At 44.7% G+C, this 13,336-nt stretch overlaps 1 protein-coding gene across 1 annotated transcript in view; it reads left to right on the plus strand.

Annotated features, from left to right (window-relative positions):
• The window catches only part of DNAH9 (dynein axonemal heavy chain 9), a 206,620-nt gene extending 193,707 nt beyond the window's left edge, over nt 1–12,913 (plus strand). Inside the window, exons 42-45 of the mRNA XM_073881496.1 lie at nt 91–252; nt 4,027–4,223; nt 12,602–12,764; nt 12,818–12,913. Coding sequence (XP_073737597.1) covers nt 91–252; nt 4,027–4,223; nt 12,602–12,764; nt 12,818–12,913 — 618 coding nt within the window. The remainder of the gene's footprint in view (nt 1–90; nt 253–4,026; nt 4,224–12,601; nt 12,765–12,817) is intronic.
• Nucleotides 12,914–13,336: the final 423 nt, after the last annotated feature.

Here is a 13,336-nt window from a genome sequence, read left to right on the forward strand (position 1 = left end):
CAGTACCTGTCACATAACTGGTTCAATAAATTATAGCTGTTGTAGTTTTAAATTGTCATTCACATGATATTTTCTCTATTCTCTTTAAAGGGCATTCTCTTCTCCTCAGTAGAATGTGTAAAATCCACACAGGACCTAGTAAAGCTCTATCTGCATGAATCAAATCGGGTTTATCGAGATAAGATGGTGGAAGAAAAGGACTTTGATCTTTTTGATAAAATCCAGACAGAAGTGGTCAAGAAAATTTTTGACGTGAGTATTGCTTTGCAAAAAATTCTTTTACATTTGAAAAATAATAATTATGCAGATAATCACCCAAATGATAAAATCTAGCTCATAAATTGGGAGGAAAAATCGGAGATTAGATAGGGAAGGAAATCTATCATTATTTTGCTGAGGTGAAAAATGCTAGGACAACAAAAGGCACAAATTAATCATAGAATGTCAGTGTTGAAAAGGTCTGTGGGGATCATCTGATTCAATTCCTCATCATATACTGATTCCTCTCAGTAGCATTTCCCAGATTGGTCATCCCAGTGGATGCTCCAACATCCTTGAAAATGGCCAGTCTCATCTTTCTGAAGGGAGCCATTTTGGAGCTGCTAATGACTGGGAATTTGGAACAATTTTGAAATTTGGAACCTTGAGAACAATTTTAAAGGCTGGAACTTTTTTCTAATAATGATCTAAAATTTATTTCCCTGTCCACTAATTTTAGGTCTACCCGAAAAACTTTCAAATATTTTAGGATCATTTGTCTTGTCCTTCCTGGGTCTTCTCTCCTCCAGACCAAATAGCCTGTGTTCTTTTAGCCACTTCTGACATGGCTTGTTTTCAAACCCAGAGAAATTTGCCCTCATCTTGATTACTTTTCCATCAGGTCCCCGCTCTGAAATCATGGTGTCTGACTTTCATCACACAACCCAGCTGAGGTCTGGCCAAAAGCAAGATCATCATTCCCTCTTATACACTATAATTTTGTTACACTACTAACTAGTTGCACTATAATACACTCTTTGGAAAGAAAATATCCATAATAAATTGAGAAATACTTCATATTCTTTCCCTCTCTTGGAAATTCACAGTGCTTTTAGCACATTAAAGCCCTAAAATTCTTTTTTTTTTAAGATTTTATTTATTTATTTATTTATTTATTTGAGAGCGCGACAATGAGAGACGGAGAGAGAGCACACGAGAGGGAAGAGGGTCAGAGGGCGAAGCAGACTCCCTGCCGAGCAGGGAGCCCGATGCGGGACCCGATCCCGGGACTCCAGGATCATGGCCTGAGCCGAAGGCAGTCGCTTAACCGACTGAGCCACCCAGGCGCCCCAAAAGCCCTAAAATTCTTGAATAACCCTGATTCATTTATCATTTCCCAAATATATGAAACCCTAAAACTCTTTTCCTTTCATAAAACCTATTAATAATTTGCAGAACAAATACGCCATAGAATATGCCTTGGGAAGCACACATTAACACAGCCTAAGTTCATTCTACACTTCTAGTGTCAAAATCACCCCACAACTAACACTGAGCCTTCTAAAAGTTGACCAGATCTACATATTTTCCACACATACTGCTTGTCCTCTCTTGAACTTAGAAATAACCAAAACTTGTATTTAAATATACCATGTCATCCCTAAGCTCACCTGGTTAGGTCTAGCACCAGATTTTTTTCCTGATACCATCGTGGATCTACCTCTGAAGATACTTACAGTCCATCCCAACCTACATGATAGGACAGCATTTTTTCTTAAAGATTTATTTATTTATTTCAGAGAGAGAGAGCACAAGCGGGAGGGGCAGAGGGGGAGAGAGAGAGAGAGAGAGAATCCCAAGCAGACTCTGCACTGAGCACAGAGCCCCATGTGGGGGCTCGATCTCACAACCTCGAGATCATGACCTGAGCCGAAACTAAGAGCCAGACGCCCAACTGACTGTGCCACCGAGCCACCCCTTAAACAGCATTTTTAAGTAACTTATCTCAGTTGGGTTTTTACTAGTATGAACACCCTGAAATTCCCCCCCTTATCATTTTTCTATGTCCCAATATTCAGTACTCTCACATCTTAGGTGCCCCTCTGAGCACTGTAGCTGTAGCATTTGCCAAGTCATGTATTCATTGTTAGCTCTGCAAACCAGCCTTGACTCTCTTCTCCCATTGATTTGAGCTGACACTTTGGAGTACCAACACTCAGCCTTTGAAATAGAGGTTCGCATGTAGGTCTGTATCCTAAGAACACACTCTTTCAATCATAGACTAAGATATAATTAATACTGCCATCATCCTTCCCCAACAACATTTGAAATGCCAGCCGGAAGTACCTTTGGCTGCATCAAATCTTGACAGTGGTATAAAGAAAAGTTGCCGCGTTTCCACCAAGGAAGTTATACAGTCCTGTTTCTACCAGTGAAATCTTAAAGTTCTCTGAGAAGTAGCCCTTGTGTGATGTGGTGTCACTATTAAGAAATCTTTGAATCACCAGGCGGGTTGATTTTCTCTCTCCCTCCTGAATAGCCTGACTCTGATCATAACATTGGAGACACGTTGTTTTGTTCATCAAAGAGTCTTTGTAGACCAGGCTTTTCAGAACTGTACTTCAGTCATTCCTCTAGTAGATCATTAGTGTAAATTGACTTCCAGCAGGACCAATTCCCAGTATATTAGCCATTTTCAAACTGGGTAAATGGGTTCCCACATCACTTCCCCACGTGCCTTCTGCAGCGAGCAAGAATGGCTCTCTTGCCTTGCATTAAACATTTACCGTTCGTGTGTGGCAAAGCCAGAATAGTTCAAAGGCTTTCCATGGCCCTGAAATCACCTTCAAAGTATAATAACTCTTTGATATTTAACTCTTTCCATTTCATTCTTATAAACCAGGCAGCAGTCCTGGTTTCTCTGTAGATGAGACTGTCATCCTCACTTCCCCTCCATTAGATTTGATGACTCTTACCCCTTGGGCTTACAAAGCTAACCCTACAGTAGTGACTCATTCCCAGGGTAACGTCCATGCTGGTAAAGAGTATGCAGGTTTCCTCTTTCCCAGGTGCTTCTCCCAGTCAGAACTTTGGAAGAAAAAAATGGCAGGTGGGGACAGTTGCTCATACTCATATAAATTCCTACTTAGGTACTAGAAAGCATGTTCTTTCTTGGACTTACTTCCCCTACCACCTTTCTTCCTTTTGAAGTCTCTAAGATTTGGGTTTTGATAAGTAAGTAGTTCCTTTCTAAATTAAAAATGATTAGCTGCCTCTTTGATACTTAGAGGAACATTGGTAGTAAAGAGACACAGACATGCTATCTTTTAAATTAATTGAGTTGTACTAGGTTTTTATTAAACATGGTAAGGTCTGCCCTGTGGGCAAGAATCAACACACAACCAGCTCGTATCTTTATGAAAATTTCATACATAGGGGGTTCTACTCTGAACATTTTCAGATTATCAGGATCCTCATAAACAAACCAGTCATCTAAGGATGGCTCATGAAGCATTTTTTTAGAAACCAAGTTCTCTGGGCTGAGCCAATGAAGTTGGGGCTGGAAGCCTCCAGTGTGCTATCTCACAGGAAAGAGGAAAGGATGTTTTATGATGCTGCTGTGGACTGGGAAGCAAGAGCTGTTGGAACAAATGTGGGGGAGATGAGGGCACTGGGGCATGGACCCCTTTACCCAGCAGTGACGAAAGAGCCCCTGCTTAGGGAAATCTATCCGTGTGTCCCCATCCACTCCTCTGTCCAGAATTGGACTCTTACTGTACATATGGGAAGGGTACCTTCCACCTTCCATTTCCCATCCTCAGCCCACAGGGAATAATAAACATCACCCATGACTTCATGGAGCTGGTAAATGAATGTTAAACTTCTACTCTATAAGAGCTGCTCAGGAGAAAGGAAGTGGTGGAAGCAGCACTGATACTTAATTTGCAGGAAGTGTCCAGAGAGAAAAAGCAATGAGGGGTCTTTACTCTCTGTGGAACCAGAACTGAGTCAGTAAACGGGGTTCTTATGCCTATGTTCCACCACCAGGATATTGATGAGACTGTGAAGCAGACCCAAAGCCTGAACATGTATTGCCATTTTGCCAGTGGTATTGGTGAGCCCAAGTACATGCCCGTCCAATCATGGGAACTTCTGACCCAGACTCTGGTGGAAGCCCTGGAGAACCACAATGAAGTCAACACAGTGATGGACCTGGTTCTCTTTGAGGACGCCATGCGCCATGTGTAAGTGTGCTGCTGTTCCTGCCTTTCCTCAATTGTCTCTTCTTCCCAATGTCAGACGTCTCTTTTGGGCATTTGAGGACACCTTGATCAAACCAGGAAAGCAGCTGTGCTTCTGCCAGGGAGGTCAAGGTGGCCGCTGGTAGAGCAGTGGCCGCAGCATCTTCCACTGGCCCTAGGAGGCAGCAGGATGCTGAACTCGGGCAGAACTGGATTTATTTCCTTGTCTGTCATTTATGATCCCTAGGCAGGACCACAGTGACAACAAGGGAAATTTTGAGATCATAAAAGAGGCACCAGAACAGCTCAAGACCCGTGTTCCCACCCCATACGAGTCTGAGGGCCAACTTTAAAATAATGAGATGGAGGATTTTTCTTTAAATGCTCACATATTTCAAAAATTAAATACCCTCGTAAGTGTTGGTGCTGTCGACGGAATCAGTGAGAGTAGTCACCAAGCCTCCTGGATGATGTATACTTACCCCAAATTCTGTCCCTCTGATGGCTCTTTACATTCCCCAACTGAGTCACATCCCACCTTCCAAAATCTTTCCACCCTGTCCCCTGGTACCCGTGGACCTCTGCAGCAAAACCCACTTCATCTTCAACTTCTCAGAACTTCCCCTCATTGATGATTCTAAGTGAAACCTCACTGACCCCTGAGTTGAGGAAAGCTCTTTTTTCCTCCCCCATTCTATGTACCCCAGGCCCTAGAGAGAGCTAAGGACCCTCCTTCTCTCCCACCTCATTTCAGTGGCCCATTTAAACCATTTCTCCCTTTATCCTTCACAAACCCCAGTTCCTCAAAAGCACGAGTAACTAGACTTTCATACTTACTACCTCGCCTTCTTACTGCCATCTGCTGACATCCAGTCCCTCCCCAACATTTACCAACGACTTGGGTGCTTGGGCCAACTTCCCTCCTCGACCACATCGTTCTTTCTGGCTAGCATTTGTGTATCACCTAGTCTTTCTGCCCGTTGGCCTCGTTAGCTCCAGTCCCCCCTTAGCCACTCGCTCCCACGTTCCTACCCCAGAACTTCTGTCATCAGCGGTGAATCCGTCTCCACAATCTCCATTTCAAACAGCCTACCCTCTGAACTGTACCTCCTACCCTTCCCCTCACCTGCTCTGGTTTTTATTCCAGGGAATTCCTTCTTGACCCAGTCTTACTGAGATATAACTGGCATCTAACATTGCATTAGTTTAAGGTGTACAACATCGTGGTCTGACATATGTATAGAATACAAAACGATTACCACAGTAAGATTAACAGTCATTCACAGGTTACAATTTTGTTTCCTTTTGATGAGGACTTTTTAGTTCTGTTTCCTTGGCGACTTGCATGTATACGATATGGCATTGTTAACTCTAGTCATCGTGTTATACTTTACCTCCCCGGAACTCATTTATCTTATACCTGGGATTTTGTACCTTTTGATCACCTTCCCCTAATTCCTCACCCCCATGCCCCCGCCTCTGGCAACCACAAATCTGATCTCTGTTTCTATATGTCTGTTTTGATGTGTGGGTTTTTGTTTTGTTTTGTTTTGTTTTTTGTTTTGGATTCCACATATAAGTAGGATCCTATGGTATTTGTCTTTCTCTGTCTGACTTCTCTCACTTCGAGATCCTTCCACGTTGCCCCAAATAAAAATAGTTATTCTTCAGCTTCATCAAGACTTCATTTCGTGGAGCCAACCACTTTCTCAGACTCCTTCGCCCCTCTGCCTACCATGTCTTTACTGTCCTCAACCACCATAAGCTCCATTATCCTGGTGCAAGCTCCCTAAGTTTCCTGGCATTATGTCCGTGTGACAAAACCCCATTCTAGGTAAACCCCACTGTCTTACTCCACACCTGCTCCCGAGCATCTGAAGATTGTTGTGGAAAAACCACCACCATTTAGGCTTGGTGTGTTTCAGATTTTCAGCCACACATATCACATGGGCCCTTGACCTTGCTGGAAACACACCTCCCCTACCCTGGGCAGTTTGCTCTCTTGCCCTGCCTGTGATGATTGCATCCCACATTTTCCTTCTCTTCTCAAGATCCTACCATCCCTGCCCTCTCTCTGTTCCCGGTTAATGAGCACATCTCTTCCTTCACTGAGATAACGAAAGCAGCCAGAAGAGAATTCTCTCGTTTCCCCGCCATCAAAGCTAATAGCCCACCTGCATCCCGCCCACAAATTGTGCCTTCTCTACTCTTTCAGTAAATGAACCATCCCTGTTCCTATCGAAGGCCAGTCCTTCCATGTGCATCCTGGATCCCATCTCTCAGCACCTTCTTAGTGACTTGACTCCTTCCTAAAATTAAATTATTCCTTCTCCCTCCCTCCTCCTCCTCGCTTTTCCCCTCTTGTGCCATCATCATTAATTCAGTGATTTCTGGGTCATGTGCATCTACATACAAACATGCCACATTATCATTATAAAAAATAATGAACTATGCCTTCACTCTTACATCTCCACCTTTTTTTTTTTTTTTTTTTGCTCCTGTTCACAACAAAACTCATCAAAATGGTTGTCTATACTTATCATACTTTCTCACTTCTCATTCTCTTCTGGATCCATTTCTTACCAATTGAACAAAGAAGCTCTTATCCAGTCACCACCGAGCCCCCTCTTGCTGAAGTCATTTATCGCTGCTGGGTCCTCACCTTATATAACTTGACTGCCGTGCTGCATTTGTCATGATTAATCTATCTGTTTACATCCACCCATCCATCCATCCATCCATCCACCCATCCACCCATCCATCCATCCATCCACCCATCCATCCATCCATCTACCCACCCATCCATCCATCCACCCACCCATCCATCCATCCACCCACCCACCCATCCATCCACCGACCCATCTATCTATCCACCCACCCATCCACCCACCCATCCATCCATCCACCCACCCATCCATCCATCCATCTACCCACCCATCGACCCATCTGTCTATCCACCCACCCACCCACCCATCCATCTTTCCACCCATCCATCCATCTAACACATATCCATGGATTAGGCATACTATGAGTGCAAGGATCTTTTTTTTATTCACTGCTAGATCTCTAAGATCTAGGACAGTGTCTGGAATATGGCAGGTACTCAACAAAAATTCTTAGCATCTCATTTAGGGTAAATGACGTAGAGGAAAAACAGAGAAGGAAAGGGGATACAGAGTGCTAGTGGAGGGTAAGGAGGGTGTTGATTGCAATTTTAAATAGCGTGGTCAGGAAGACCTCTCTGGAAAGGCAGCACTTGACATGATACGTAGGAGCTACCCTGGACACAGAACTCACCACGGACCTGGTGCGTAGAGCTTTGCGTACATCACTTCATTTAGTCTTCACAAAAACCCTGAAGAGAGTAAGGTCTGCTCTTATCTCTGTATATTATGCATGAGGAGGCTACAACCCAGAGAGATGGGAAAAGCTGCCTAGCGCCCCGCACCCCAGAAACCGAGAAGCCAAAGCTTACACTAACGCGCTGTGGCTCCAGTGCGTTTGCTCTCAGCCATCACACTGTGGTGCTTCCTCATCTACATTTCTGTCTCTCCTGATCCAGTGCAAGCTCCTTGTGCGCAGACTCAGTCTTGTCCACTGCTGAATCCCCAAAACCTTGGACAGTGTCTGGTGCATAGTCAGTGGCCAGGACCAGGTTTTGGGACATCCATTCCCGAACCTCGGGAAAGTTCAGTGAGCATTTTCCCCTCTTTAATAGCTATCAGAGCCTGTGTCATAGTCTTGGAATTGAGGCAAATCTCTGTCCTTTCAAGGTAAATTTAATTTGGGAGAAGAGCAAGTGATTCACTCAGTGCAGTTTCCAACATGGGTGATCAAATTGACTAATACTGGTTTTTAGAAAAAAATAAGGCTATGAAAACTGGCTTTTCTCTTGAGGTTCCTTAAGAGGCTCTGAAGATGGTTTCCAGAGAGAAGCCTGAGCTGCATTAGCAATGGCAAAATAACTGGAATAATGAGCTACCTCAAGGGAGGCAGTTCTCAAGATTAAAGTATATTTGGACATATAATTTCATGTACATTTGTTTAAAAACAACGGTGTCCCATGACATGGTCTTTGTACTGCCCTCCCCTCCCCCGGGGCTCCTCGGCCCTCTGCCGGCTCTACCAGCCACAGAGAGCAGAAGCACCCCACCTTGTGCCAGAGAGTGGAATGACAACCAACAGTGAGAAACATAACCTGAGAGAGACAGAAGACTCGTGGCCTGGAGCGCAGTGCCCAAAGCAGAGGGGTTTGGGCTCTCTCCGGGAAGGTCCCGACTTCTGATACCCAAGGTGGGAGCAGGGTGAGGCTGAGCAGGGTGGAGGCTCTAGCACTCCCCAGGAACACGCAGGACTGGTCGAGGGGCGAGGGTAAGGGCGTCTGTTCAGAGGTGCGATGAGGCATATGCTCATTTTGATGTTATACTCTGGCTCTTTGTTCTTACTACTTGAGCTCTTACCAGTCTCTCTGGTCCAATTCCCTGACACCTTTCCCAAGCTCTGCTGCTAATTCTTACTGCCCTTTTATGTTGAACCTGACCACGGAGAGCCACGTAGCGAGTTACGGGCACAGATTCTACAGACAGAGCCAGATCCACATTCAAATCCTGGTTCTGCCACTAATTAGCTGCGGTGTTCAGCAAAGGACACTGAACTTCCCTGAGCTTCACTTTCCTCCTCTGGGAATGAGGGTAGTGAGAATGTCTGTGTCGTAGGGTTATTGCTACTGGTGTGTCCGGCGCTTTGTGCTTAACAAGCAGTCCAAAGATGCTAGGCTTTTGCTTTGTGCTATTGTATCCTTAATGGTACCACTGTGTTCTCCCGCTGACTGTCTTCACCGTTTCAGCAGATTCTCGGTCTGCATTTCCTTAAAGCTTCACACCAAGTCTTTTCCACTGCTTTTGGCATAATCTTTATTTTTTTCTGGGCTTATTGGCTCCCACAGAGATTGTTCTGCCTCTTTTTCTTTCTCTTAGCATCACTTTACGAAAAAGATGTACTTCTCTTGGGCCCCTTCCTTTGTGTATCTTGTCCATTCTAGGACGTCTGCGGCGTGCACGCCTGCGCATGCGTGTGCACGCGTGTGTGTGCACGCCGTGTGTGTGTGTAGCCTTCAGTAAGCCCACTTCCTCCAGCTGTGCTGTGGTACATCTTCAGTTTTTGTTTTTAATCTCGCAGAAATTCAGTAATGAGCTTAACTTAGACCTCACTGGTTTTCTCGCCCAGGAGCCTTTCAGAATATTGATCTTCTTTTTTAAATGTTGCAATTTGAATGCAGAGTCCTTTGCCCTCATCAGAGGTTGTTAATGAATCCCCAGCTGGAGTCTAATGCTGACAGTTGCAGTCTGAACCATTCTTCTCTGGAAACTTCAGAACTAATGATGCATTTCCCACTTAGATATTGAATAGCAGGGACTATGCTAAGCTGAATTCAGGCCTTCCAGAATAGAGGGAGTGTGGGGCGGCACAGAGAACCCAGGTGGACTTCTCCTCCAAAGAGAGGGCCTGGGTATCTTAGCACCTCAGTTTCTCTTTTATCCTTGGAGTCAGGCACCCTCCAATACAGACACGAAGCAGATGAGTCCTTGCCCCTCACATAATGTATGATTGCGTACATCCCTCCAGATGTGACACTGATGTAAGGTATGTGTTCTGCTTCAGTTTAACCAAAATTTACCGAATACCCTCAATGTGCGAGGACTGTAGAGGATACAAGATGAGTACACACACCCTTCCAGTGCCTCAAAACTAGGATTTAATAAGGGGGCCAGAGAATTGTAAATCTATCTGATACAAGACAGAGCAGAAATATCCCAATTAAATAATTATAAAGGGGAAAAGCAAAATCGCAAAAGAACTAAGTGTAGGTCAATAAATAACTCCTAAATACTTGGGGGAATTAATTTTCACTACAGAAAGTTAGTGACTTAACAATTTTAAATCCAGAAAGCTAAAATTTTCTGCACATACAAAAGCACATTAAAATGAAAAGGTAAAAGTGACAAATTGGAGGGATGTTTCAGAACATACCTAAAGGGGTCTTACAAATCTAGAACTCTTCAGTTAAGAAGTGGGCACTCAGAGCACCTGGCTGGCTCAGTCAGAGGAACATGCAACTCTTGATCTCGGGGTCGTGAGTTCAAGCCCCACGTTGAGTATAGCGATTACTTAAATAAATAAAACTTTAAAAAAAGAAGTGAGCCATGGACATGAAAAGGAAATTCACAAAACAAACAATATATAATGATTAATAAGAAAAATGTTTAATTCCATAGATATCAAAGGAATAAAAATTTAAATCATTGTATCAACCATTCAATGGGCAAAGATTTAAAAATATACATATAAGACCCAGTGTCAACAAGAGTGGGGGCCAGACTCTTTCCACCTGCTGGTAGGTGGGCACTGTTGGCTTACCTGCCCTCCCGCTGGGGCTTCCTTTTCAATAGTAAACACATCCCACAGGAGAGAGGAGACAGTGAGGACCCACAAACATCTAGTTTATTGATGCTGATTATGACCCAGTCATCAGTATATGCCAGAAATGTGCAGTAGTAAAAAGCTCAAGCCACAGAAGGTCAACAGGAGCCCTGTAACCTCATACATGCTCATGCTTTGTTGATATGTAAGTCCCACTCATCAAAACTCTCCTGGCAACCCCCACACTCCCTCCAAATTGGGATTAGCTGGACCTAAGTTGCCCCACCCCCGATGACCCTTACTTAATGTGAATATGATATTTGTCATTGTAATATTATTAACACAAGATAGAGACACAGGATTGTAGCCTATGCCGTTCAATCTCAGATGTATACTCTGCTCTGTTTGGTCAGACTCCCCCTGAGTTCTTGTTCTGTGCACTCATCCAGGTCCAAGTTCACCAACACCTGTCGTCTCGTCTTCCTTTTATCCATTTCCCAAGTTTTCTGACATAACACATTCTCATGAAACCCACATAATCTAACATATTCTCACCCTTCAAAATAATAGATCCACCTTTTGATCAATTCTACCCAAGAAAACAACAAATTCGTGCCACCATGCTGGGAGGCAGCTTTTCAGTATGTATCAAAAGCCAAAAAAATTGTCTTACTGTTTGACTCAGCGATTTTCTTTTAGGAATCTATCCTGTGGACATGATGAAAGATAGAAACAAAAAATATTTCCACAGCATTATTTATGACTGGAAAATGTTGGAAACAACCTAAATATCCAGTAGTGGGCTATTGCAGATAAGGTTTTTATTCTGTTGTTTCACCATTAAAAGCATGGCTTAGCAATTACTCAGTGGTGTAGGAAAATACTCACAAGAATATGGCTAAATGGAAAAGTGGTTTCAAAGCTCTGTTTAGTATACAACGGAACCCGATTTGACAATAGGGTAGATATATATTGAGCTTTCAGGTGTAATAAGTGTATATACCCATAAATATAAACACACAGACTCTAGGAAAAAGTCCAGAAGGGCCTATAATTAATGTCAGTGGTATTTATTGCTATCTAGTATAGAATTGTAGTTTTCCTGCATTTTATGCATTTTGTGCAATGAATAGTTACTGTTTTTAAGATGAGGAAAGAAAGGGAATAGGAGTTATTTAAATGAAGATTGTAGGTACCTTATGTAAGGTCTATACATAGCGCTAAGGAGAAAGAAGAACGTGGAGGAGGGTCTATGGACAGGTGGATGGAAGAGCGGCATTTGAGGAAGGCCTGGTGAGTCGGGGAGGTGGGTCCTCTGCAGGAGGTAGTCTAAGACCAGGGCCTGGGGATCTTTCATCATTGCTGGGTGGGAATATGGGTACTGAGAGAGGTGGGTAGAGCTAAAAGGGGAAGAATCCAGAAGCCAAACAAGTGGATGTCTTGTAGGTTGACACCAAGAATCCGCATTCCTTACAAGGGCATCAACAAGGCTCCCTGTTACTCTGCTGACTTTAATTTTGCTTCTCTCTTTAGTGGAACAAACAGTTCTGTTCCTGCTTGTACTTTAGCCTCCCCTGGATTTTTTTTTTCCTCCTCTTCTCTTTTTCCTGGCCCCTCCTCTTGCCTGAAAGCACAAGTAGGTGAGGCCGAGCGCTGTGGGAGGTGTGGCAGAGTCAGGCTCAGCTGGGGAGGGGAGGGAGGGTAAGCCCGGGTCCCCTCCAGTCCTTTCTGGCTGCCATGAGCTCTTCCTCCACCAGAGTTCACCAGAGGCTTTGGCTTAAAGCAAAAAGCAGGAATGACTTCCATCCATTTGGGCAAGAAGGTGAGGCCAGGTTTGGGGACAGTGCAACTCACGTTTCCTGCAGCTCAGCCCATGATGGGCCTCCGAAGGGGGTTCCAGTGCAGGCTCCTCACGGAGGAAAGTCTGATCCAGGCCGCGTGCCTCTGCTCCTTCCCCTCAGCTGCCACATCAGCCGCATCTTGGAGTCCCCCCGGGGAAATGCGCTGTTGGTCGGCGTGGGTGGGAGCGGCAAGCAGAGTCTGACAAGGCTCGCGGCGTTCATCAGCTCCATGGATGTATTCCAGATCACGCTGCGGAAAGGCTACCAGATCCCAGACTTCAAGGTAAGAGCCAGTCCCCCTCCAACTGCCCACAACTCCCTGTCACCCTTCCTTAGCTCTTCACTCACCTTGCTCAGAACCTCCCCATAAGCGACTGGCCGTTCACTTCCTCGCTTCTGGGCCGGCGACACCCGGGGCCCTTTACTTATTAGACTCAGTTCTGCATTTGTAAAACCTCAGCTGCTTCAGCTCCATCGGGGTGACCTTGGCTGTCACCAGATCTGAGGCACCTCTCTGTCAAATGTAGCACACAGCTCTCTGGCAGTTCTGGTAGACTTTGAAGGAATTCTGACAGTCTGCCCAAGCTCTGTAAGAAATTTGTATTTTGAAAGACTGTTCCAGTACCCACCGGGTACTGGGAGCTTCAGTGACATTTCCTGGTCCCAGACATTGAGCCCTTAGCAGCCCTGCTGCATGCTCTGGAACGTGGGAAAAGGCATTTGTACAACCTTCAGAGGTCACTTTGCCCTTCTCTTTTGTGCCTGGTTACAACAGAGGTGACAACAGGGTCGGGAGTCCTGATGTAATTTCCACCAGGATGCTGCCCTTGCTGTCCCTGGGAGAATTCCAGCCAG

Source organism: Callorhinus ursinus, unplaced genomic scaffold, assembly GCF_003265705.2.
Source record: "Callorhinus ursinus isolate GAN/ISIS: 27379988/994484 unplaced genomic scaffold, GSC_fseal_2.0 scaffold43, whole genome shotgun sequence".
Taxonomy (NCBI): domain Eukaryota; kingdom Metazoa; phylum Chordata; class Mammalia; order Carnivora; family Otariidae; genus Callorhinus; species Callorhinus ursinus.